Here is a 26031-nt window from a genome sequence, read left to right as displayed (position 1 = left end):
CTTACCACTAGACAGTCAGTGATGTTACCACTTACCACTAGACAGTGTCAGCGATGTTACCAGTGGACAGTAAGCACGCTAATTTTTTGCAGAAGTCTACAGTAGTTTCCTACTATGAATGTGTCATTTGGATTATACACAAACGATCTTTATGTAATATTTGAATGTTATGTTATATGGGGGAGGGGGGGGGAAGAGAATCCTTTTTAACCCTGTACCTGATTAAAAATAAAAAAAAACACCCATGATGAGTTATTTTCCTTTATTTGAAACTTTTTTTTATGGGTGTACAATGTATCCTAAAAACAATAAAGACATGTTTCAGTGAAAAGCATTACAAAAACAACTAGAATTCATCTTCAGTCTAATACGATACATTTGAACTATGTATATATCTTTCGTTTTTTCCATATGCTATGAATTGAAAATACATTGAATACATTGAATTTTTCAGGCCATTGTAGAACTCGCAGTGCAATATCTTTTCAGAGAGATTAAGTGACCACTGATATACGTCAAGCCCTTCAAAAATAATGGGGACACGTATGGTCCTGTACATTTGTCATCATCTGGGATGGAGCTGGAATGGTGTTGGGCCAGGACTGTAATTCCCCTCCGCCTGGATGCACCTCTGCTCTCTTGGCACAGTCTCAGCACGTTCCACTCAGTCGGAAATTTGAGCCTATTATTGCCTTATATGGGCAGAGTAGGACAGCGAGTCTGCATCAGTCTCAGTCTGATACCAGGGTGTTAACCCAAAGCTCATTAGGTGGGATCAGAAGCTCTGTGGGACCCTTTTCCTGTTAAAGACGCATTCTCTCTATGTCAACGTCGAAATCAACTTAACTCATAAGATGTCCTGGTACCCGCCTGTCCTTGCACTCCCAGTGGACTGATGCCTACGGGTTTTTGTCTCCAACCGCATAATACTTGATTCAAAGTGCTGGAATTTAGGGTTGAGGGATTGTGTATGTGAGCAGCACATTGAGCGTGCAGGGATTGTGTATGTGAGCAGCGCATTGAGCGTGCAGGGATTGTGTATGTGAGCAGCACATTGAGCTTGCAGGGATTGTGCATGTGAGCCGCACATTGAGCTTGCAGGGATTGTGTATGTGAGCAGCGCATTGAGTGTGCAGGCAGGGCTGCAGACAGATTTCCCAGGGCCCAGAACTAGAGTTACGACCAGGGCCCCCCGGTGTGTTTGTCCTGTGTTGGCTGTTTTGCGAGCCCCCCCATTTCACTCCTCGTGAGCTCCCTCTATTTCCGCCACTCTTCCCATATATTTCTCTCCCCTCTGTCTCACTCCCTCTCTTTCTCATTCACCCCCTCTCTTCCCTCCCCTCCAATAACCCCACTCACTCAGTCCCCCCTCCCCCCCCCCCTGCATGTATTTCTCTCCCCTCCGAGGGTCAGGGTTCTTTACAGTGCAATACTATCTAAAGTGGGCTCTACAATGTACCGCTGAAAAAATCTTGCCACTACCTTGGAATAAACTCAAACCATCTCTTACTGCAAGTCTATGGGTGTAAATGTGCAACGTTGTGACTGCTTGATGAGGTCATCGATGACCTCACAATGGTGTGGTCAGCTGCCTATTAGAGAGGGTTGGGGTTACTTACAATGCATCTGATCTCAGACATGTTATTAGAGAGGGTTGGGGTTACTTACAATGCATCTGATCTCAGTTACGTTATTAGAGAGTGTTGGGGTTCCGCAGAGTTTCACAATATAATTATAGGAACCTTAACAACAACAACAAAAAGTTTGGAAAACGCTGTATTGAACACTGCTCAGAAAAGTGATTATTACGTTTTCTGCCTCCGGAGGCGATTATAGAGCTGTTGCCACCGCTGTACCGATATAATTCTTGCCCCTTCCCTAACCACCTTTTATGACTTTGTAGGCGAGATAAATGGGCTAGAACAGGGGTGGTTAACTTCAGTCCTCAAAAGCCGCTAACAGGTCAGGTTTTTAGGATATCTCTTCTTCAACACCAAGCAGGGATATCCTGAAAAGCAGACCTGTTGGTTACCCAGGAGAACTGTAGTTTGCCACGCCTGGGCTATATATAATGTCAGCGTTTACGTGGCATGGCCACTATTCTGGATCCAGGGTCATGTCTGGGGTATGAATGAACCCAGCTAGCTTCAACTCAGGCCTCTTTCCAAAGCACAACAAGTCCTGTATATTTTCTTCACTTTATTAAGGAAAGTAGCAATTTCCACTTAATTATTCTAATACTAAGCTTCAGGTTTACAGGTTATGCACGATACAAATGGAGAACAGATATGAGATATATAATATATATATATATATATATATATATATATTATGGTATAAAGCTATAGCTTTCTCCTACCTACGAATTAACCGTTTCATTACTTAGTGTAATACACTATAAGACATTTAATCTGTGACATAGCCCAATTTATCTCAGCAAGGGGGACAATGAAACTGGCTGCATCTGTACATTTAAAATGTTGGACCACCAGCCTCAAAGAGCGCCAGAGAGTATTGTAGAGTCAAGCAGCGATTGTGATCTGCGTCTCAGACCCAGAGTGTGTTTGACTTAAAGCAGCTACTTTGTGGGTTGTATCATAAACCGCCCATCCTGCACTTCTGTAATGAAACGGTGAGCCTTTTATTGCTTTACAGGTTAACTGCTGGACAGTTAATGTTCTGTTCTGCCTATCAGAACCAAAAGGGTTACCCAGTATATTTCCTTTATCTGGGGGCATGTTACTTGTTTATCTGACGCCTGTAAAAACAAATAACCAGACAGCCATTACAAGCTAATTATCATGTGTGTATGTATATATATATATACACATGTAACCCTTATTCCCCCCCCCCCTAGACTCAACTGATGTATCTAGGGTGCGTGAGGGCAGATTACATGCTCGTGAGTGGTGCGTACCTGTTTGGAACAGGAGGGCCTGAGCTTCCCGCGATGTTATGGGGGAGTGACAGGACCAGGCTTCTGAGGTATTGGCCTCCATAGTGTCTTAGTGGTGCAGCGCCTCCATCTCCTATAATTCCCAGGGATATGGGAAGAGACCCTTATAGAAGAACCCCCTTGGTCCCGGGGTGAATGCTCCAGAATCACTCGGCACAATGTTGAAAGCAACAGAGACTTTATTGTACTCACTCTCGGCAGGGCAGTATTAGCAGCACAGCAATACAGGTACACGGTACACGGTACACCTCCTCCTCCTCTCCCGCCAGATCGTTCACCTCAGGGTGGTAGTACAGGTGTCTTTCTCCCTGCCGCCACCCGCAACCAACGGCGCTACGGGTGGGTCTAGCTCTTTCCTCACCCCCTAAGCAGGGTAAGAGGCATGGATCCAACTATAAATCAATAGGCCCTACTCCTGAGGAACCTAGCTAACACTCTATACTCAGCTCCAGACTTAGACAGAACTCCTCTCTCGTCAGAGCCCCAACTCAGACAGCCTCTGCATAACCGACCCCTCTGACCTCCTGAACAACTGACTTGCAGAGCACACAGGAACCGCTACTAAGTTTGGTCAGCCCCGCCCCTCATTACGTCAACAAGACCTCCCCTCTGCACAGGCTTGCTGCAGAGACAGGCTTGTATTAATCAAGCAGGCGGGGCTTTGCAAGGGGGAAAACCCATGATTGCTACTGGGGCCTGCCTTTAACAGGTCTTACCACAGTAGTAGGAAGATTTAGTAGCCCATGCTGTTTACAGGGGGCTACATACATATCTATATAATATATTTTCTGGTATGGTGTTCACGGACAAAACTCATTAACCACTTGAATGCTGAAGGGCCCTGCAATGCACCATTGCCCACGACAGACCAATGAGATCCCATTTTTGAATCCATAACTATCTGCACTTATTTGGCGCCAACCATCAAAAAGGCCTGTTTGCGTAGAATCATCCGCTGCTCTTCTTTGCCAAACTCTTCATCATTTTATCACAGCCTATACATTCCCCGCATCCTGCGAACACCTGGTACACCCAACTTTGAATCCACTGTTTATTTCGGCTGCCTCTCTCATTGCAGATAAACATGATGGTTTCCAGAAAGGACCCACGCCTACTGTATATTTACAAAGCAGTGTTACCCCATAAGGCAACACATTCATTTGAATGACCTGTTAGGTGTCTCCCAGAGATGGAACTTGTCTTAGGACACAGGAGCTCTTAGGAAATATTGATCTTTTAAGGTGTGCAGTGTTCCCTTGTTATATTAATGACATGACAAACATCCGGTACATTGAGTGGTGGGCTTAGAATGTGCAGTGGTTACAGTGTTTCCCAACATATAACTAACGGTTGCTCGTATTCTCTCAAATAATGAAGGAAGGTTCATTTCTGAAAACTTGTTAGTGTCAAACTGTCATTGAAAAGGTGACACGTGCGGAAACAATCCGTTACATACATTACCGTTACAGCTTTCCGTTCCCACGCAATTTTCTCAATACGGCAAAATCTGTTTGGTTTACGTAATAAATCGTACAAATAAGGGACATCAATTAAAACATTGAGAAGCAGAGAATGTAATAATATTACGCAGAGCAAAGGCCTAAAGCGTTTAAGGAACTTAAAGGATCTTACTTGAAACCTACAATTATTGCCAGTGCAACCAACACTAATCAAGTGTGTCTGGATTGTATAATTACACTGGCGGCTTCCAAAAACCCTTACTTATAGACCGTTTAAGCAATAATGTTCTGTAAAATAAGACATCCAGATGAAGTAAGAAAAATAAACGTGTTTAGTAACATTAACCCCGTCATTTGCCCCAGGGGTACTTTTAGAAGGTTTAACAAGTCCTTGAAGGAGCATTTCTGCCTAGGCTGTTGTTTTTTTACACAGATAGGAAGCAGGTGGTCTCCGGAGCTGAACCGCAGTCATTTCAGCTCCGGGAACCCGGTTTCCCAAGATACCTACCACAGAATGTGTCGCCTGTACGGTCTAGGGGATACAAAATGGAGATTTAAATATCCGTCTACCGTCACAGCTTCCCATTGCCCCGCATCACACAGGAGTTTTAAAGAGAAGAAAAAAAAAAAATTTGGAAGCGCAGTCAACGAGGTAATGGTAAAAAAAGACCACCTTTAATATTAGATTGTGTCCCTAAGATCACAATCAGTAACAACAGAAATCGCATTTAACTCAAAAATTACAATAATAAAATTCAAATAGTTAATGGTGTGCAAATGAAGCAAGTTCCTGCTCGTTGAATCTCAGAGGGGTTACAACAGGATTGTCCCGGCTTAAGATCAGAGTCCTTAGGACCAAGGAGATTGCCCCGAGATGGAAACGTGAAATGTCAGGGCATATGGTTGAGAGGGGTACCCAAGGGTTGAGCCAATGCTCAGTGTGCTCACCCTAAATCCACCGATGATCCGTGGGGGTCCGATGGTTCTCTCCAAACAACAAGCTCTCCGGTCACGTTGGTAAAGTTGCTGGGACCGCACAGCCCGCCTGGTGTCCGGGTCTGACGTCACTTCCGGATATGATGCACTGACCCTTCCCGGTTGTCTCTGGGCTGTGTCAATCCTCCTCCGATCCTCCTCCGCAGTGATGCTATCAGATAGGCAGGCAAACAAGCCAAATGGCAGGTGCCGCTATCGGAGACCCAAGTTGCTGTACTGCTTGCTTCACTCCACTACACCAAATGAGAGCGCAGACCCTTGGCTCCTCCTTCTACGCGTTTCACCAATGAATGGCTTTTTAAACTTACCGGTGGCTCCGTGTACAGTATCTCACGGACCTGGAGCTGAAATAAATGCGGTTCAGCACTGAAGACTCTTGCTTCCCACCTACATAAAGAAGTGGGATTGAGGTGGGACTGGTTCTTTCATATACATCTTGTGTGCCGCTTTCTTAGTATAGGCTCTGTACTCGGTACAATAAGGTGGGACTGGTTCTTTCTTAATATAGGCTCTGTACTCGGTACGATAAGGTGGGACTGGTTCTTTCTTAGTGTAGGCTCTGTAGTCAGTACGATAAGGTGGGACTGGTTCTTTCTTAATATAGGCTCTGTACTCGGTACAATAAGGTGGGACTGGTTCTTTCTTAGTATAGGCTCTGTAGTCAGTATGATAAGGTGGGACTGGTTCTTTCTTAGTGTAGGCTCTGTAGTCAGTACGATAAGGTGGGACTGGTTCTTTCTTAATATAGGCTCTGTACTCGGTACAATAAGGTGGGACTGGTTCTTTCTTAGTATAGGCTCTGTAGTCAGTATGATAAGGTGGGACTGGTTCTTTCTTAATATAGGCTCTGTACTCGGTACAATAAGGTGGGACTGGTTCTTTCTTAGTATAGGCTCTGTAGTCGGTACGATAAGGTGGGACTGGTTCTTTCTTAATATAGGCTCTGTAGTCAGTATGATAAGGTGGGACTGGTTCTTTCTTAATATAGGCTCTGTCGCTGGTACAATAAGGTGGGACTGGTTCTTTCTTAATATAGGCTCTGTAGTCGGTACGATAAGGTGGGACTGGTTCTTTCTTAATATAGGCTCTGTAGTCGGTACGATAAGGTTTTCAAAATGTTTCTGTTGTTTTCCTAGTTATTTATCTAAACAAAAATTTCCACCTGACTCCTAAAGTGTCAGTAAACACTGACAAACCTATTTTTTCAGGGAGATGTGTGGCTAAAATGTTGATCACAGAGATAAAGCACATCAGTTTATCTCTGTGTCTCAGAAATATGCAGGCAGGAGTGCACCCCGGAAGTGGTTGCATGTCTGGCACTGCCTGCTACATCCCTTCTGTAACGTGCATTGGGATTACAGGTACCACGTGAATACAATATATTGATTGTTATAATCCTACATGACATGGCGTCAAAGTATTACAAAACCAAAAATACCCAAATGCAGCAAGTACAGCACAACAAAAGACAAAGCACTCTACAACTCACACGTTTCTAGAAAGAAGACGAGTGGACAGTAATTCTGAATTCAACGAAACCTCCCATCTGTCCGGAAGCCAGTCATAAAAGTGTACTCATTTATATTACATACTCGCTGCCACTTTCTGGTTCAGTTTGAAACCATGGGTGAAGTAAGTGTGGGCTGACTGGTAGATAATCTACAATCCCTTCTAAGAGTCGCTCCTGCAGCTGATCCTTCTCCCGTGATCAACGGGAACAATACCACGCTAGAACAGAAATATATAAAAGAAGCGCATGGAGGGACACTATTAGTAAAAATATGTGTTATTTTATATAAAAAAATACACTTAACCACACTTACATAAAAATGCCCGTTCCAATCGTCCTAACAGGACTCAGTTGTTAACTGAACCTAGGTTCCAGCCGATATCAATGGCACTCTCATCCACGCAAGAGGGAGGAGAGAGAGAGGGGGGAACACAGGGTCCAAGGAGAGTCCGATTTCCTCGCAGAGAAGCTGTAGAAGCCGGTCACTGCGTTCTCGCTAAGGGGGGGGGGGGGCGTTGACTCCAGACGTCCAGCGTCTTACGTCATCCGTCATCCGTCATGGAACTCCAACTCAAAACCTGGTCCTATTGGGGCGTTTGGAACGCGCATTTTTAAATGTTAAGTGTGGTTAAGTGTATTTTTTTTATATAAAGTAACACATATTTTTACTAATAGTGTCCCTGTTCCAGTTTGAAACCAGCCTTATCTATAATTAAACAGAATTAAAAAAAAAAAAAAAAAAAAACTTGTTTCCTAGATTTTTTCATGTTCTACTTGTTAACCACGTTTTCAAGCAACGGTTCAGATATATATTTTACGGCGGGTCATGTAACTCTTTCAGTGCCAGAGAGGTGTCATTGTTATTTGTATTTATATTGTGTATATAAGTATGTGTGTGCAGCACCTTACGGATTGTCACATAGGGAATGCTTACACGAGTGGACGAATGCCACATTTTGCTGGATACAGCTCCCTACCCTGAAGATTACAATTTTCAATAAAAAGTAAGATAAAGTATGCGTGCATTATGTTTATGGTACCTGTAGGGTTGCCAGACGTCCCGTATATATACGAGATTGTCCCCTATTTCAATGAAATTGTCCGTTGTCCCTGAAAGGTCTGTCAGGACGCATAATTGTCCCGTATTTCAGGGACAAAGGTCCGGCTGCAGTGGGAGGATGGCAGCGGTGCAGGGGCAGAAGACCATGGATGGTTCATAGAAAACTGGGGCTCCAAAAAGTAATCCAGCAGAGGGAGGAAAGAACAACAAAGTCTCCACTCCATATAGTATACGTATATATAAGAAAAAGCCTGATTCTGCCCAATAAGGTATGATATGTCACAAATATAGGAGGATTATCAGTCTGAGGGGATCCAATAACAATTGGTATTTGATAAGATGGCATCTACCTGGCCTTACTCAAGACCAGCGGTATGACCCAGAAGTCAAATGCAACTTCTGGTATCTGCTGGGGTGGGCTACACCACTGCCCTCTGCTTCCGCCGATAAAGTCCTCTTCCGCAGCCGCCATCCCCTGTCTTCTGCCATCGTACCGCTGCCACCCTTCTGCCGCCGACCTTTGCTGCCAGGTAAGTGCTGCACAGCGAGAGGGGGCTGTGAGGAGGGGGGGAGATGGGTGGAGGCGGGGGCTGAGATATGGTGGGAGGAGAGGGACGAGAAACAGTGAGTTTTTGTCATGAAAACATAGCAAATGTCTGTATTTAAATTACACTTTCCTATTGAATTTTGGCATCCCGTATTTAAAACAACTTAAATGTGAAAACCCTAGTTACATGGGAAAGCGGAATAAAGGGTGAACCCTGAAAGAGCAATGTGACAGTGTGCAGTATATAGAGAGAAAGAAATGATCACGAAGGCGGCCATCTTAACTGTGACCCTCAGAAAATGCATACAATGCAATGCGTCCACAATATCATCACCATACGCTGCAAGTATATGCAAACAATGGAAAAGCAGAATCACATCAACACCAGGCAAATATATACAAAATTATTCTTATGTTGATATTTTGCATATGCTTGTTGCCATGTTTTCAAATATGATGGGCTGCCAGCTGGCGATGTGCTGCAAGGCCGCCTGGTGGTTAAGAGGTTAATCTAGACCTTTATATTAATTGCATGTTATTTTGGCCATGAAACAGAATTGTAATTCATGTTCAGTTGCCAACGCTTCAACGGTTTCAAAAGTACAGATGGTTCACTTTGAATTAGGCTCCTGGCTTGAGCAAAGGAATGTGTCCAAGCAGACATGAGGTGTACAGACCTCTTACACAGATGGACTTCAGCAGGAGGAATATATACACACGCTGGAAATATGTCAGAGATTATACAGCTCCAAGTCAGAAGCTGGAGTGACCAGTCACAGAGTGTTAGGCCGCGTCCATACTCTGCACGACCGGCGTGAACAAAAGGCCGTAAACGCGCGCGTGATGGGAACAGCTGAGAGTACATCCGGGTTCGCGCAAGGCAGCGTAAGCCGTATGTGGTAACAAGACGTAGTAGTTCTCCCAAACCAGAAGCCTGCGCTAGGCGCTATTTAGCAGGATAGCCCAACCGGCAAAGTGCATACAAATGCAACATGGGGGCGGTAACAAGTGAACTCAATAATGGAATGACTCTACAACTACGCATTTTGCTCACAAGTGAGCTTCATCAGGTGTGAGCGAAACGCGTGGTGGTAGTCATTCCATTATTGTGCCTCTGCCAGCAGATGCCGCCGAGCTGGACACTCACAGAGCAGGGACACAAGGAGACTGACTCACTGGATTTCATTGGATCACAGATCTTTTTATTATGTAAGTTGATATTTACATTTATCTGCTTTGTTTAATACAATTCTTTCACCCTTGGTGCACTTTTGTGCTTTTTTGTTTCAATGATTGGTCCATCTACGGATTTATCCTTTGGTGGACATTTGTGGAGGAGGGGTATACCTCCACGCACAAGAGCTGCAAGAGGGGAGAGCTGACCATTTTCAAGGTCCATAAGGAAGCAAGAGCGCGGATCAAAATCTCCACATCCAGTGTTTATAATAATGTTTATTTATTTATAAAAATGTTTTACCAGGAAGTAAGACATTGAGAGTTACCTCTCGTTTTCAAGTATGTCCTGGGCACAGAGTTAGAACAATACATGGTTACATTAAAAGAACAGCGGTTACAATGTTGTGTGTGAAATAGCAATTTAAATTCATGCCCAAAGTATACATCTTTTTGAACCCTTAGGCTCGTCCATAGACACTGCAGCCGTGCGGAGGCGCGCGGAGGCTGAGGGAAAGCGGGGGCTTTCTCTGGCCTTAGTACGTGCGCCGTCTGGGGACGTGTCTATGGGCGGCAAGTGACGTCACGGAGCTGGTTCGCCCTCATTGGGCGAACCGCTCCCGTGACCGCCCTATCGCGCGAGAAATCAGTTTTGACTGATTTCACGCGCATCGCGCGCACCCTCCCGCTTCCGCGCGCCCGCTGTATAGACGCGATCACTGCCTTTAGGCAGTCTGATCGCTCAGCGTGCAGACGCGTCTGCGCCGCCTGCCCCTGTATGGACGCAGCCTTAGCCTGTAGCATACTGCTGAAGTGTTAAACTGTTAAAGCTGCCAAACCATGGAAAATTGACATTGCATTTCAATATAACACCAAATAGACAGTTTCAACTATGTGAAATATTTAACATGGTTTAATTACATTTTTCTTAACATAACCATTTAAATGCACAGGAATTGTGTGATATACAAATTAGCACCAGACAAACTTGTTGAAAGTAATGGGAATTTTTTTCCTGTTAAGATGCAATTTTTTTGGTTGCAGAATCACACTCAATTGCTGGGCACTGTGGGCACAGTACACTGATTGGAGCTCTAACCCAATGTCTGAAATCCTTCTCCTTGCTGGGAGTTTGGGGAGGGGTAAATCCCCAGCCCTTCCCAGAAGCTGGCTCTGTTCTTCTCATATCCAGCTGTCATCTGATCCTGTGCTGAATGGGGATCTCAGAGACACAGACGTGAAAGTGCTGCAGCTGCCTGATACACTGCATGTGGGGGAGACTTATTGATGGAGCATGTGGACTTCACCAACACAGCAGGTCCAGGAGAACTACAGAACCTGTTCTAATCCTCACTAATTTCACCACAGAACCTCACCCGATGACTCACATTCCAGAAGAACCTCGCCTAATTACCATTATCCCCCAAGAACCCCATAGGGGCAGTCATATTTTAAAGGAACCTATTTCACCGCTATAGCCATCCTTCGGACTCCATTCTGCAGTCCTGCCCCCCCTTCCCTCCCACTATTATCAGCTCTGACCTCCCCTACAAAGCAGAGTTTGTAGATTGCAGACAGGCTGTCCCAGAAAATTTCTCTCTCTCCTCCCCCCCCTCCTCCTCTCTCTCCCCTCCTCTCTCTCCCCCCCTCCTATTCCCATTGCCTCTCCACCATTTCTCTGAACCACTTTCTGCCCCATTATCTTCTCTCTTCTACAGGACCTTTTTCTGCCGCTACATTTGCCTGCGGATCCAACCTCCTGTAATATCCCTCTCCTCTATCTCCATACTCCCCATAGACCCTTCTCTCATACTCAGCCCCCCCCCCCCCCCACTCCCATCCTGCTGACTCTGCCCCCCTCTGCTCGGGATGGCACAGTGTGGCCGGGCATGGGTCGCTGAGCTGGGGAGGAGGGTGCTGGCTGCCACCCTGTGCCTGCTGCTCCTGAGCGCACACTGCAGCTCTGCCAGGAGCCTGAGGAAGAGAGCCCTGCAGCTGAGCCACAAGTATGATGTGAGTATCAGAGGTATGGATCCAGGTGGGGTAGGGGGCAGAATGTACCCCCCATGTTGCACCCCCCCAACTCTGTCTCCCTGATCTTTTAACAACTGCAAGGGGTTAAGGCGATGTCCCTATTTTTGTGTATGTATACATAAAAATTCACAATGCAGTTTTGTTTAGGATGGGGGGGGGGGGGGGAGGAATTATTATACAGGAATCCCTCGATATGCAGAAGTGATACGTTTCTGAAAAGTTGTACATAAAGCAAAATTCTGTATAATCAAATAATATTTTCCCCTTGACATCCATTATATAACTGGAGCTGCGTTCCTACAGAACATAATAAATAAATCAGCCCCAAGACTTAATAAAATCACATGAAAAAATGCAGCAAACCTTTTTCTAAGCACATTTTTATTGGGAAATTGATCATTGTATGATAAAATATTAATTGTCAAAATAAAGAGCCGTATGAACTGCGCTTGGACAAATGACAGACCCCCCCCCCCCAAAAACAAAAATGTGTCGTTTAGAGATTCAAAAGTCTGTAAATGTAAATTTAACATTCTGTATATTGAATTTCTTCCCTAATTTATCAACTCTGATATAGGGGGGGGGGGTAGTGTGTGTGTGTGTGTGTGTGTGTGTGTGTGTGTGTGTGTGTGTGTGTGTGTGTGTGTGTGTGTGTGTGTGTGTGTGTGTGTGTGTGTGTGTGTGTGTGTGTGTGTGTGTGTGTACGTGTGTACTCCAACACGGTAAGAGTGACTAATTGAATATCACAAACTAATACACATAAAAAATGTGAAGTCAAAAATGTAATGAAAAAATACGTACAGTATGGTAGTGTATCAAATACTGTAATATGTATTGGAAAGATGTTTCCCTTGTTGATTGAAGTGATAATCACAGTGCTTGAGGTCTGCTGCTCAGAAAACGGATGGCCCAGCATCACAATTTAGGAACAAAAACACAAAAAGAGCGCACAGCTCATAGTGAAGTGAGTATTGTATATTCAAATGATTAGTAATGATTATCCCTGCGGAGGGAGGCAGCTGGCCCCTAAAAAATACAGCCACTGTGGTCCAATCATAAATATATATATGTATATATAATCAAAAATGAAGACGATACCATTCTGTGGCTAATGAAATGCTTTTATTTGTGCGAGCTTTTGAGATACACTGGTCTCTTTTTCCAGCGATGTTACATTGAATAAAGCAGGCAATGTTTAACTTAAAAATAGTGCATATACTGTAGGAATGTTATCTGTGACTGTAACCTAACACCCCCCACCCCCCTGTGTAGTATACGATTTATGACTTGAGGTGTTAAATAGTCCCTGAATGTTAGTGATGTAAGAGTGTGTGTGTATGTATATATATATATATATATATGCAAATACAACTGTATGCTCATCTGCATGTCTTAGGCAGATCTGCATGTCTTAGGCAGGTCTGCAACCCCGCCTTTCACCATTATCACCCAGCATACAGCACTTCCACTGCAGCAAGGGATTCTGGGAAATGACATGCATATTTGCTTTCCTGTGGAGGGTTTTTGTCACTTTTTTTACTCACCATAACTTAACTCAGTATATATATATATATATATATATATATATATATATAATATAATATATAATATATATATATATATAATATAATATACACACACACACGCTGTGGGCAATTAATGCAGACCAAGGGTGCCACCTTCTACTGAAGGCTAACCCGGAGATAACATTTTTACATTTAGCACTTATCTTCGGCGGCTCCCGGCATCCTCTGGCATCCTTCCGACATCTCCCCCAACTGTAACTGCTGTCAATGTGGCTACGTGGCACCAGATACGTTGCTATGATGCTTTATGTCATGTCACATTGTCATGGCAATGCGGTGCCACGTGATCTCACGTAGCTTCCCATTGTCATGGCAACAGGTGCCACGTAGCGTTCCTGTTGTCATGGCAACGCCGCACAGCCACGTTGATAGCAGTTGCAAGGCGGAGATGCCGGGAGGACGCCGCCACTGCGCGTCGCCACTCGGAGGTTTACAAGGTAAACGCGCAGCCCGGAGATACGTGTCCAAAAACTGTAGTCAACGGGTCAAACCCGGAGTGGTTGTGTGGCCTGATGCAGACACGTTGCGATGGCCACACAAGTGATATTGTCACGGAATAAGTATACTTTTATCCAAATAACATAAGGGAATCTGCGTGGGGAGAATAATCCGCTCGGCAGTGAGTAAACGTGACAGGCTTGGGCAGGTGGGAATAACATGGTTTGTGGGGTAAAAGCCTTATTCATGTTCCTCGTTAGAATTCCGGACATTACTGTAAAAGGGAAATGCTTCTTAATAATGAACATTAATCGGTAAAGAAGAGCAGGAGGAAACGTTTGCGCATGTATACAATGCAGTACTTCTGTACACACAGGGAGGAAAGGATGGTTGAATGGACACTGGCTAATATATAGTACATAGCAGCAGCAGCGACTGAAGGGGTTAAATGTGAACCAAGCCGTTGTAGGCTGGAAACCTTCCCTGCGCATGGAATGAAACAGCTGTTGCGTGTTTTAGTGCTGAGCAATGGGTGGCAATAAGCAGTGCTTGCAAAAGTAATGGACATCTGCCAGGGCTGTCGGGAATATGAGACGATTTTTGTCTCCGGCGTTTCTGACATTACGACGTGATGTGATGTGACCCCGGGGCGCCGTTTGATACCCCCCCCCCAGTTTGCGCACCCCTAGAGCACTCAGACATAATGGCCGCCTGTACCAACTGCGGGCCTCACACCCGCCAAGCGAAAATCAGGCCCGTCCTGATAGTAAATAGGCTGGAAGTCCATGTTTAGTAATACTATACTCCAGGACTCTTCATCTAGTTTTCCAAGACTGTCCAAGGACCACATTACGGCCCTTTGTGGGCTGAATCTGGCCAGCAAGCCAGACCCTTGCTATAGACGGTAGCAATATCATTGGTTCCTGCTAAGGAGTTGGCTAATGTACGTAGTAACACGTCACATTCGGAGATGTGAACCCGTCACGGGGGGGAACGTGTTAGGTTCGAGCCCAATTCTGTTTTCTTACGTTTGTTAGGGAGAACGATGGAGCACCTGAATTGATGAAACTCAGGAGCATTGCAGCACTTGGACTATCCGAGTTCACTACGTTTCAATCCCAGCTGTCTAGAAATTCAGGGGATCGGATGAGGACACTGGGATCGTTATAACTCCGGAATTAAACTGCTAAAGTCACCACCCGGCTATAATTAGCAGAATGAAAACGCATTATAATGGCAGCATTTTGAATGAAAATCCATAAACATTATATGATAAACCAGACATCCATTCATAAAAAGTTTCTAGAAAGTTAGTGTCAGTAACAGCACCTACGAAACAAGAGACACCCGTTAACCCTATATGAACTGCTCGTAAAATTGGAGGTGTTGACTTTTTGGCATTCATATTTAATTTTTTTGCATTGAGGTCCTAAAATAGGAGAGCTCCAAACTCCAAAACTTAGGGCTAAAAGAGTTAAGGTTGGCTGCTGTAGTCTGTCTTTGGTTATGCATTCAGAGCAAAGGATTACTGATGTTACGTACACAAAGTCTTTAAATATTAATCCAAGCTGGCAATTTTCTGCAAACAAATTCCAGTGTCTGTTTTAGATCCACATGCTATTTGTTTCCCCTTTTTTGGGGGGTTTATGGAATAAAGAACACGTGTCTTCGTGGAATGATGGATGGAAGCTCTGGAGTAAATCTATTTCTTTTCAAGATCACAAGTACAGTATTGCTTCTTCAGAAATGAAACAGCGTACAGAAGAAGGTGCACATGTTTGGCAACGTGTGAGCCACTGCAGATGTTAATGTCTGTAGGAGCTAAGGGGCTCCATGCTACTACAATATAATGGAATTTGTTGGAACGTCTATTAAAATGTATTGGGGATCACTTAAATAAGTGGTAACAGTATTTGCCAAATCTATGAAGTTTTTTTTTATCATGTTTTTGTTTTCTATGTTTCTACTTAATAGATCTCTCATTGAAACTATTTTGTTGTTATTGATAAATCTTACAAACTTCATCCATATAAACAGCTCTCTGAATATTAAAGCACACCCAAAAGTTCTGAGTCTGGGTGTCCTACATAACCCTAGATCAATATGTTGTGAAGCTGCTTTTCAGTGGTGGAGAAGAGATCAGGTTCAAATGAGTGGGTCTAAAGTATTCTCCAGCACGGGCAAGCTGCAAATGGAATAAGGGCACAGATTGGTGATATCAGCAAACCCAAGACAAAGTAAAACTAAGATAATACCTTTACAAGCCTTTTTGATTTGTGAGAAGTGATTCTTACTTTATAGTGAAGCTGCTTCAATTTGAGACTTTTGGTGGTTTTTAGAAATGGCTCCCATCAGAGATAGACAGCGCCACCTTTGTATCCTTTTAAACAGGGCCGGATTAATGGAAAGGAAAATTAGGCATCGTTCTAAGGCCCAGTGGGAAATCTGGCTCCTTAAATGCATGCTCTGTGTGCGTCTGTGCCCCCCTCCAACTCCCCTAGGGCTAATTATAACCTTAATCTGACTCTGGTTTGACAAGTGATGTTTCCTATTTTGGGATACCTTTTTGCCACTTGTTTCTAACAGAAATGTCTGCCTCGTGGGTCTTTTGAACAAATACGCCACAAATGATTTATATGGAGAATTCCAAGAGATTAATCATTTCAAGAGCACTTAAGTCTTCCCTGAAGAAAAACTTAGTTTGGGAGATGGCAGCTTTAAGGGACTATCACAGTCATTAAACTGCGCACAATGATTGCACTTTTGAAATGACTGTCACTGAATGCTGCAATTACCGGAGATCTGGTTTCCATTTACCAGGCACTCACTGCTCAGGAAGTGTTTGCGGAGAACAGAAATCAGGGCATGGAAATGTTGACTGACAGAGAACACATGTTCTTTATCAGTAAAAAAAAAGACCCACCTGGTACTTACATCAATCTAAAGAGCCATAATTGGGATTTATGGAAAGCGGAGGAGTACTTTTAGCATGTAATACGTGGTTTGGAAACCGCTATTTATTTGTTCTTTAAAAAATGGAAAATACTGTACCAGTTGTAATGTGGACAATTACCTCTTTGGCCTATGAATTGCATTTTCATGTCATAGCTCCCATTTTATTCCTTTTTATCAAAGCATTAGTTATTTCTAAACATATTGTTGAGCCGCTTTTTTATGTTGAGAAGTTGTATGGTACACAGTACATATAATGTTACTGGCGGCCTCTGCTGACATCAAGTTGATAAAGTGGACATGTTGCAAACGTGCCAGCTCAGCCATTAAAATCCCTGCATGCTATTATTTGTAGGGAGTTAGGGACAATACAAATCATCACAACCAGAAAAGTGCCCACCAACGAGTAAATCCCAAATGCAGAAACAAATACTTGGGGCGTTCCCTTTATTACAACTCCAGTATATGTGGATTAAGTGGGAACTTTACATTCTTCAGGGCTGAAGAGCAGTGTAAGAGAAGACATTAATGTCAAATGTCTACGTGGAGTTGGCTTGATCAGGGAGCACAAAGTGTAAAATATTAAATACAGGTGCGCCGACGAGTATTCTAAAACAAATTTGGGGCAATCACCAACAAGATCCAGGTACATGCTGGGTACATGCTGGGTACATGCTGCAACATTTCAGTGACATTTCTGCAGAGACTAATGGCCCATCGGATTAACACAGCAGGGCTCCCTGGCAGTCCCATTCAGTTTGAATGGGACTGCCAGGGACCCCCGCTGTTAATCCGATGGGCCATTAGTCTGCCTGCAGAAATGTCACTGAAATGTTGCAGCATGTACCCAGCATGTACCCAGCATGTACCTGGATCTTGTTGGTGATTGCCCCAAATTTGTTTTAGAATACTCGTCGGCGCTACAGTAGTGAGTGCAGTTAACCTCAGAGTGTACAGGATGCATGTGTCTAGACTTTGTGATTGCCATTACTGTACAATGGAAGATTGAGTAAATACTTGTCCTTAGTTCTCACAGAGACTCATGAGCAAGGGGCTGGGCACATGCGCTTGTTACATGACCTGCAGAATTGTCATTAAGGCCACTAGCGATTCTGGCCATTTTGCCGTTCACAGAGCATCGCTATGGCAGGTAACAAGCAAAGAACATGCAGTCAAAGGAATCCGTAGCTAAGGCCATTTTATATACTGTCTGAAGTGGCCTTCAGGCCGTTTTTTATCTGAAGATCCCCATTAGAAGTAATTTTTGTGTTATTGCAACTAGTTTTTATTACTTGGTGTAGATTGCCCTCTGCAGGAATGTGAGGACAGCGCAGTCACGTTTTATATTGTGGTGGAAATATCAGTGGCGTTCAGATGGTACAGAGAAATAAGTTACCGTGTGTATTCAGAGATACAGGGTGTGGCATCAGGGCAATGTGGCTATCAAATTAAAGGTTAAGCCCAGCCATTGCACCTACCAGTCAAGGTGGATACTCAGGTTTTCAGTGTTAGTATCCATCTTATATTGGCTAAAATGGCAGACTTGTGTGATACTGTGTGCTCTGTAGCAGTGTTTTTCCCCATGCATAAACAATGTAAGGTATTCAAATGACTTCTTTGTGTGCTGAGTGGATACTTTACTTAGCCAGACAGCCTACAAAAGAAACTGGGCCCATCCCCAACTGACGCAGTTCCCAGTGGTCAGTTTGAATTTCTCACTCTCCTAAGGCCTCGTTCAGGGTGCCAGAGGCAGGAATGGAGGGCGGGCATTCGGGAGGGAGGGCGTTCGGGAGGGAGGGCGGCAGTCTGCTGGGCGATGTGTGTTCATCCCCAGCAGACGTTTTCAGGAGTTGAGGAGGGGGCGGGGCTACAGACCTGAGGTTAGGGATCAAGGCTGCAGTCTTGAAATCATTCTCAAGAATGATTTCATTGGCTGCCGAGGTCCCAGTGACGCTGCTGCAGCTTCAAAAAACGATTTTTTTGTTTATTGAAACTGTAGCCAGCGTCAACTCCGGGCTTCGGAGACAGGGCAGCTGCTACCCTGACAACCAGTATTCAATTTGAATACTTTGTGTCCCACGGCCGCTCGCACGGCAGCACGCCCTCCCTCCGAAGCCAGCACCCTGAACGAGGCCTAAAGCACTGTCACCTTCCATGGCCTTGATTGGCTGACGTACCATCCATGCTGTGATTGGCTGATGCAGCATCCGTGCTCTTGATTGGTCGGCACCTGGGCTTCCATGCTTGTAGATGGAGGCCGGCAAACGATGTAAACCAATACCGATCACAGTTAGTCACATTAGATCCAGACTCGCAGTCTGGGAGACAGTGGGTGTGTTACGCCGAGGTTTTTGCCAGACACACACAGATCGATAACAAGGCTTGGTTGAATAAATGAGCGGGACTTTTAAAAATTGCTAGGACACAAATAGCATCCCTACGGTACCGTGGTACCCAGAGACTCACGGTGCGTGGAAGATACCCTGGGTAAGCCAACTGAAATGGTGCTCAGAACCTAGTGAGCTAGGATTCCCCCTGTAACCCCAGTTTTGGTGAGTTTGTGCTGTAATTGTGTGTTGTATTGTGCCTGTTGACTGGTCAAAATAAACTTGCTTTATGTAACTCCTTTTTGTCTGGCGTTTGCGATCCCGTGTGAGTTGTCCTACTCTCACCCTGACATAGGTAACATGATATTCGGACGTATTTAGGGGATGGAGAATCTAGGGATCACTACACAAAGATCCCGGCAACAATTAGCTGTGCTGTAAGGTCAGGATAATCATGCAAGGTGCGCTGAAAATGTGAGAATGGTAGGCAGATTTTGGTACAGAGTGCATTTTGCAGTCAAAAGCTGCTTAACACCATGCTACATGATTCCAAACTCTACTCACTCACTCTCATTATACATAAAAATGGTTATCATTAGCACTGCCAAAATGAACATTGCAAAGCAACCCCTGTGTAAAAGGGGTAATACATGATTTCTGCATCACACTAGAACCCATAATACTGTCTTATACCCTACTCATTCCCTCTGTTGTTGACTTTTTGTCTGCAAGGACTACGAGTACCAGCTTTACCCTCACAACACAAACTACCAGAAGAACGACCGGTGTCCTCCCCCACCTCAGAGCCTGCCTGACAGAGCGTGCGAGGTGCCCAGCTGCCGTTCCGACTCTGAGTGTGAGCGGCACAAGAGGTGCTGCTACAACGGGTGCATCTACGCCTGCTTAGAATCAGTCCAGCCTCCTCCAGGTAGAAGAACACTTTTTTTTAATAGAGCCTTCAACTAAAATGTAATATCTTCTGTACATTGCAGTTTAATTTATCATCATATGATCCCTTATAAGATCATCATCTCCGGTTCAGAAATGGCATATAAAGTGACTATTCTTATGTATATGACACACATCATGTCATGCCCACAAATGATCGGAGCAGTAAGATCCTTTATTGACCCATCTTTTCAATGAGTCTCCCAGAGTAGGAAGGAGATAGCACTTCAGTGATAATAACTCCCTAATTGCAGTAGTAGTATAATGCCAATGCATTGCAGTCCCTTCTGGCAGCAAAGAGGTCAAATCCACATGTTAGGTGGACTCAGCACAGCGTCTGCTTGTCTCGCAGTGTGATGGAGAACATAATCTCATGTGTGTGCTACAGGCACACAGGGAGTGACCAGGGAAATCTCACAAGTATTATTTTTACTGTTGACTGACGGAGGCAACAGCTGAAACAAAAGAAAATGAAGTGAAAGTTCATGGGAAGTACAAGGGAAAATATTTACACGATTCCAATGGGAATGTTTTTATACCAAGTTGATAGAACTCTTGGACTGACAGACTTGTTTACCTGGTCTAGTATTGTTTTGGGGGAGGGGTGCGGTATATATTTCTATTATAATCGATTTATTTTTTATTTGGATGGAATCACCAGAACACAGCAGGAAACACAGTAAAAGGATGGTTGCAAAAGTACAAACATAATGGGTTTAGAAGTGCCTGAGCAGCAGAGCTGACAATCTCAGACAACCTACTCTAATAAGAGAGCCACAGGAACATTCCATGGGTACCCCCAATGGCCAAAATTGCATTTTAACCAGAGTCACAAGTAAACCTTTCATAGCAAGTTAGTTCATGTAGGCCACCTAGTCTGCCCATTGTACCTAAACTTGACCAGATCAAAGGCTGCATTACTCTCATATGGTTCTGATGTGTGAACCCTACCTATGCATTATTGGAGTGCTTGACTATGTTTGCACATCAATGTGTTGCTGGCTTATCTAGTGTTAAAATAGTTGAAATACATGACATTTGACACAAGTACTCTTCCAGATGCTACATGTCCTCGGGACTCAGGCTACCCAGCACTGTTCTGATATGATATACAGGCGACGTAAGAGATATGCTGCTGGTCAGGACCGCCGACAGCTTTCCCGGGGCCAATTATTCGAGTTTCCACCAAGGCCCCCAATGCCGGCAGCCTATTGACTCCCCCCCCCCCCCCGATACCTGCTTGCTCTCTCACCCTTCTATTTCTCCCCCGCCCCCTTATTTTACTCTCCCCTCTCATTCTCACCCTCCGCCCACTCACTGTTCCCCTTTGCCACTCACTCCCTATTCCCCTCCATCTCTATCACTCCCCCCTTCCTTTATTACACCCCTCCTGCTCACTTTTCTCTCACTCCCTCCTCCTTATCTTACTCTCATCCCCCTTCCTCTCTCACTCAATTTCCCCATCACTACACTCAATTCCCCCACTCAAACTACACACTCCTAATGCCCTTAAAACACCCCACACTCAAAACACACATACCTCACTCAAACACACACACACACACACACATACATACACACGCACACACACACCTCACTCAAAACACACATACCTCACTCAAAATACACATACCTCACTTAAAACACACACATACATACATACACACACACACCTCAGTCAAAACACACACCTCACTCAAAACACACACACCTCACTCAAAACGAACACACACACACTTTCTCCCCCCCCCCACCCCACCAACAATTTTATCTTGTTGGGGGAGGCGTCTGGTTCCGTGTTGGTGGATGCAGAAGTTGGGCCCGACTTCTGGGTGGGTTTGACCTCCGGCGGGGTCGAAGTTCTGGGGTTACGGTCCTGTCACATCAGCTGAGGAGAGCTGGGGCCCGGCAGCAAACAGCGGTCCAGCAGCCAAGTGTAGAAGTTGGGCCCAACCACTGTCCTGAGCCCAACATTCCGTGTCGGCTGGACGGACACTCCACTGCCGCCGGGTCTGGGACAATTGTCCCAGCTCTTCCCCCCTCTCGGCGGCCCTGGTTACCCTTTTTGACCTGTTTGTGTATCGTTTTAGTTTTAGATTGGTTGGTGCAGCCAAAGCCACGCTGGCTGGGAGGGAACGGTTGGCTGCTTGATGGACCAGAGGAAGTATTGCAAGGTACAATAAATGTAAAAACAGTTCACAACACACTGCTGTACGTCCCCGTACCAGTAAAGAGTTTTCCCTTCATTTTCAGCTTTTAGGCACCTGGAAAATAATCTAAGCATTTCCCATACTGTGATAAGGATCCAGCTTTATGTTATCGGTCCATCTGGATATTTGGAATACTTTTTAAGATGACCTAATGCACAGTGGAACAGTCAGTCTTTATAAGACTACATTGTAAATACTATTTGATAGGCAAAGATCAAACTAATTAAAAATAAGAGCAAGAGAAGACATTGACCTTGTTACCTTTAGGGCAGGCCTGCACAACTCGTAAAGCGAGAAGGGCCGAACTGCTCCAAGGAAAAAAAAATGTGGGCCGCACGGGTAAAATCATCATCATCATCATCATCATCATCATCATCATCTCCTCCAGCACCTCTCATCATCAGCCTCATATCTCCCCCAGAACCCCTCACTATCAACCTTTACGATACTCCCCATCTGTCTCTCATACCCCCATGTCTCCCCCTCACCCACACAATACTCCCCCTCCACATCAAACACACAATACCCCCCATCGACATCAAACACACAATACCCCCCATCACATCAAACACACAATACCCCCCATCCACATGAAACACATCCCTCCCTGCACCTCCCATCACTCTACCCCCCTGCACCTCCCATCACTCTCCCCCCCTGCACCTCACATCACTCTCCCCCCCTGCACCTTACAAGGAAAACAGAGTCGGGCCACACGGGTAAACAGCATTTATTATTCTAAATAGCACATTTATTTACGATGCTTACTTGAAACAAAATTAAATTTAAAATACTTTAATTCAAATTAACTAATTTCCTAATCATCCATGTCAGCAGCCCCCCCCCCAAGTCAGCACCCCCCCCCCAAGTCAGCATCCCATGTCAGCAGCCCCCCCCCCCAAGTCAGCATCCCCCCCAAGTCAGCATCCCATGTCAGCAGCCTCCCCCCAAGTCAGCACCCCCCCCAAGTCAGCATCCCATGTCAGCAGCCCCCCCAAGTCAGAATCCCCCCCAAGTCAGCATCCCATGTCAGTAGCCCCCCCCCCAAGTCAGCATCCCCCAAGTCAGCAGCCCGCCTCCCCCCCATGTCATTTCCGCAGCCCCCCCAGCCCATTTCAGCAGCCCCCCCTCAGCCAATTTCATTTCATCAGCCCCCCCAGCCCATTTCAGCAGCCCCCCAGCCCATTTCAGCAGCCCCCCCAGCCCATTCCATGTCAGCAGCACCCCCCAAGTCACCATCCCATGTCAGCAGCCCCCCCCAAGTCAGCATCCCATGTCAGCAGCCCCCTCAAGTCAGCATTCCCCCCCAAGTCAGCACCCCCCCAAGTCAGCAGCTCACCCCCATGTCATTTCAGCAGCCCCCCCAGCTCATTTCAATGCAGCAGCCCCCCAGCCCATTTCATTTCAGCAGCCCCACCAGCCCATTCCATGTCAGCATCCCCCCCAAATCAGCATCCCATGTCAGCAGCCCCCCCCCCCAAGTCAGCATCCCATGTCAGCAGCCCCCCCCCAAGTCTGCACCCCCACCCCAAGTCAGCATCCCCCCCCCAAGTCAGCATCCCATGTCAGCAGCCCCCCCAAGTCATTTCAGCAGCCCCCACAGCCCATTCCATTTCGGCAGCCCCCCACATGAATGAACCCCCCCCAATGCCTACCTGATGATGTTGGCGTTGGTGGCAAGAGAGATGGCGTCGGCGGCAACAGAAGCGTGGGGGAAGCGCGCTCTAGCAGCAGACCCGGAAGTTCCGGGTCGCGCTACACTGCTGGAGCGCGCCCCCCTGCTGGAGCAGGCTGAGGGGCAAGGGGGGTTAGGGGGATTAGGAGAGAGCGCGCATTCAAACTGATTGCTGAAGCGCTCTCCTACGCTGGAGCGCGCTCTTCCTTTCCCTTCCAGGGAAGGGGGGTGAAGGGTGGGGGGGGGGGGCGCGGGCCGCGGGTTGTGCAGGCCTGCTTTAGGGAAACAATGTTCTTTCTGAGCAAACAAATTATTCCACTGCCAAATATACTTCCAACACACTTGCAGGAGTTAAGCTGCCCCTGAAATGTTATTGACTCCTTCACGATTGGAGAAACTCAGTGTATACATTGAATTCCTCCAGTATAACCAAACACATTGACTTATTACAGTTACAGTATTACAGGCTTGTGGCTGAATATTGAAAAGAATCTCTAATTTATATACAGATTCAGCATCTCTGCAACATGTTTTCATTGAACTCCTGCATGTTGGTCTAAAACAAGATGTGTAAGGTGCCATTAATAGTACAAGTATCAGTTTGCAGGTAAACACAATAAAGTTGTAAATCATTGGTGAGCAGTGGCCTAAGGGAACTTCTTCTGCGACACCTTGTGAGCCGTACCATACAGTATTTCCAGATTTCTGTATACATAGTAAACCTACATCATTCTGGCATACCTGTATGGCCGCACCCTCTGGTATTCCCAGACCCCCTTCAGGAATCGCTTTGAACATAAGAGAGGATTTTGTTCATTTGTGACGCCAGATTTCCCAAATAGGCTTTGACCCCCAGATAACCTCATTTCTGGACTTAAAAAATATTCCTTGTATTTTGGAATTTGTAACTTGTAACAAGTTAACTGATTGTGTCCCAGGTTACTAAAATACTGAATGTGTTCATGGTATTATCATGACAAGACCCAATAAACATGTCACTGGAAATAGTTCCTTTTGGTCCTAGGAAGGAATTCCCCTTTAAATAGGGTGTTCACTTACTTGAATGGGTCCTACTAAGTTAGATTCCTGTCTATTCCAGCTGTGCCATGAGCTTTCTAACAACAAAAGGCAAAAGCAAATCTGTCTACAGTGATAGACATGAACATCTCGCAGATAACTGCCCTGGGTTAAAGAGTAATTGGGAAACGTGTGTTTTCTATGACAGCTGAAGCTTGTAGCACCACTGAAGATGGGGACGAGCCACTGCACTGTCCTACAGGGTATGAATGTCATATAATCAACCCAGGCAGCCCAGCTGAAGGAATCCCAAACCGAGGACAGTGCATCAAGCAAAGAGGTAACTCAGGTCAGTTACAAAGGACGGCATACAGCCTTAGCAAGGTAAAAACCCACTGCAATAAGATAGATAGATATACATATATACATTACATGCACACACACACACAGGGCCAGCTGGGATGCTTGCGGGGCTCGGTGCACGGACATATGCGGGGCCTCGGTTCATACCTTCTCCAGTGGCATCAATATGCCAGCAGGGACCCATCACCATGGCTCCGCGACATGAAATGGCATTGCATTGCCATGACAAAGGGACGCCATGTCACATCGTGGCACCATGCGGCGTCACATTGTCATGGCAACGGGGCGCCATAGGGCGTCCCATTGCCGTAAGAAAGTGACACTGCGGCGTCAACTTGTGATGGCAATGGGACGCCATATGGCGCTGTGTTGCCATGTCAATGTGACGCCACATAACATCCCGTTGCCGTGGCATTGCGACGCCATTTGACGTCTCGGAGCCATGATGGCGGGACCCTGCAGGAGGAGATGCCGCCGGAGAAGGTCAAAACGTTACAGAGGCCCCTCGATCTCCCCCTGCAATCAGTTTGTGTTATGGGGGAGAGAGCACGGGGCCTCTGTAACCGCTGGGCTCGGTGCTAACACATACATACGTACATAGGTTTGTTTTAATTGGAGTGCTACTGGAAGTGACCTAATATATACAGCAATAGACAGAAAAGCCCAAATTTTACATCCAACACAACAAATTACTCAGTACATTAACATCTGTTTTTTTCTTATTTGCTCTCATAAAAATGGATCATTTTGTTTGATCCTTTGGCCAAAACATTAAGCCT

At 45.5% G+C, this 26031-nt stretch overlaps 1 protein-coding gene across 3 annotated transcripts in view; it reads left to right on the top strand.

Moving 5' to 3' along the window:
- The first annotated feature begins 8341 nt into the window (after positions 1–8341).
- WFDC1 (WAP four-disulfide core domain 1) overlaps positions 8342–26031 on the top strand; it is a 31599-nt gene continuing 13909 nt past the window's right edge. Inside the window, exons 1-5 of one of the 3 annotated variants that reach the window (XM_075576689.1) lie at positions 10881–11020; positions 11421–11715; positions 19772–19967; positions 22078–22161; positions 25098–25238. In XM_075576689.1, the coding sequence (XP_075432804.1) occupies positions 11572–11715; positions 19772–19967; positions 22078–22161; positions 25098–25238 (565 nt within the window). In that variant the 5' untranslated portion in view covers positions 10881–11020; positions 11421–11571. Of the gene's footprint in view, positions 8513–10876; positions 11716–19771; positions 19968–22077; positions 22162–25097; positions 25239–26031 lie in introns of those variants that run through there. The other 2 variants (XM_075576687.1, XM_075576688.1) reach the window with 2 other exon arrangements.

This window comes from Ascaphus truei, chromosome 19 (assembly GCF_040206685.1).
Source record: "Ascaphus truei isolate aAscTru1 chromosome 19, aAscTru1.hap1, whole genome shotgun sequence".
Lineage (NCBI taxonomy): Eukaryota > Metazoa > Chordata > Amphibia > Anura > Ascaphidae > Ascaphus > Ascaphus truei.
Note: the sequence above shows the minus strand (reverse complement) of the source record. Positions and strands in the feature narration are given on the sequence as shown.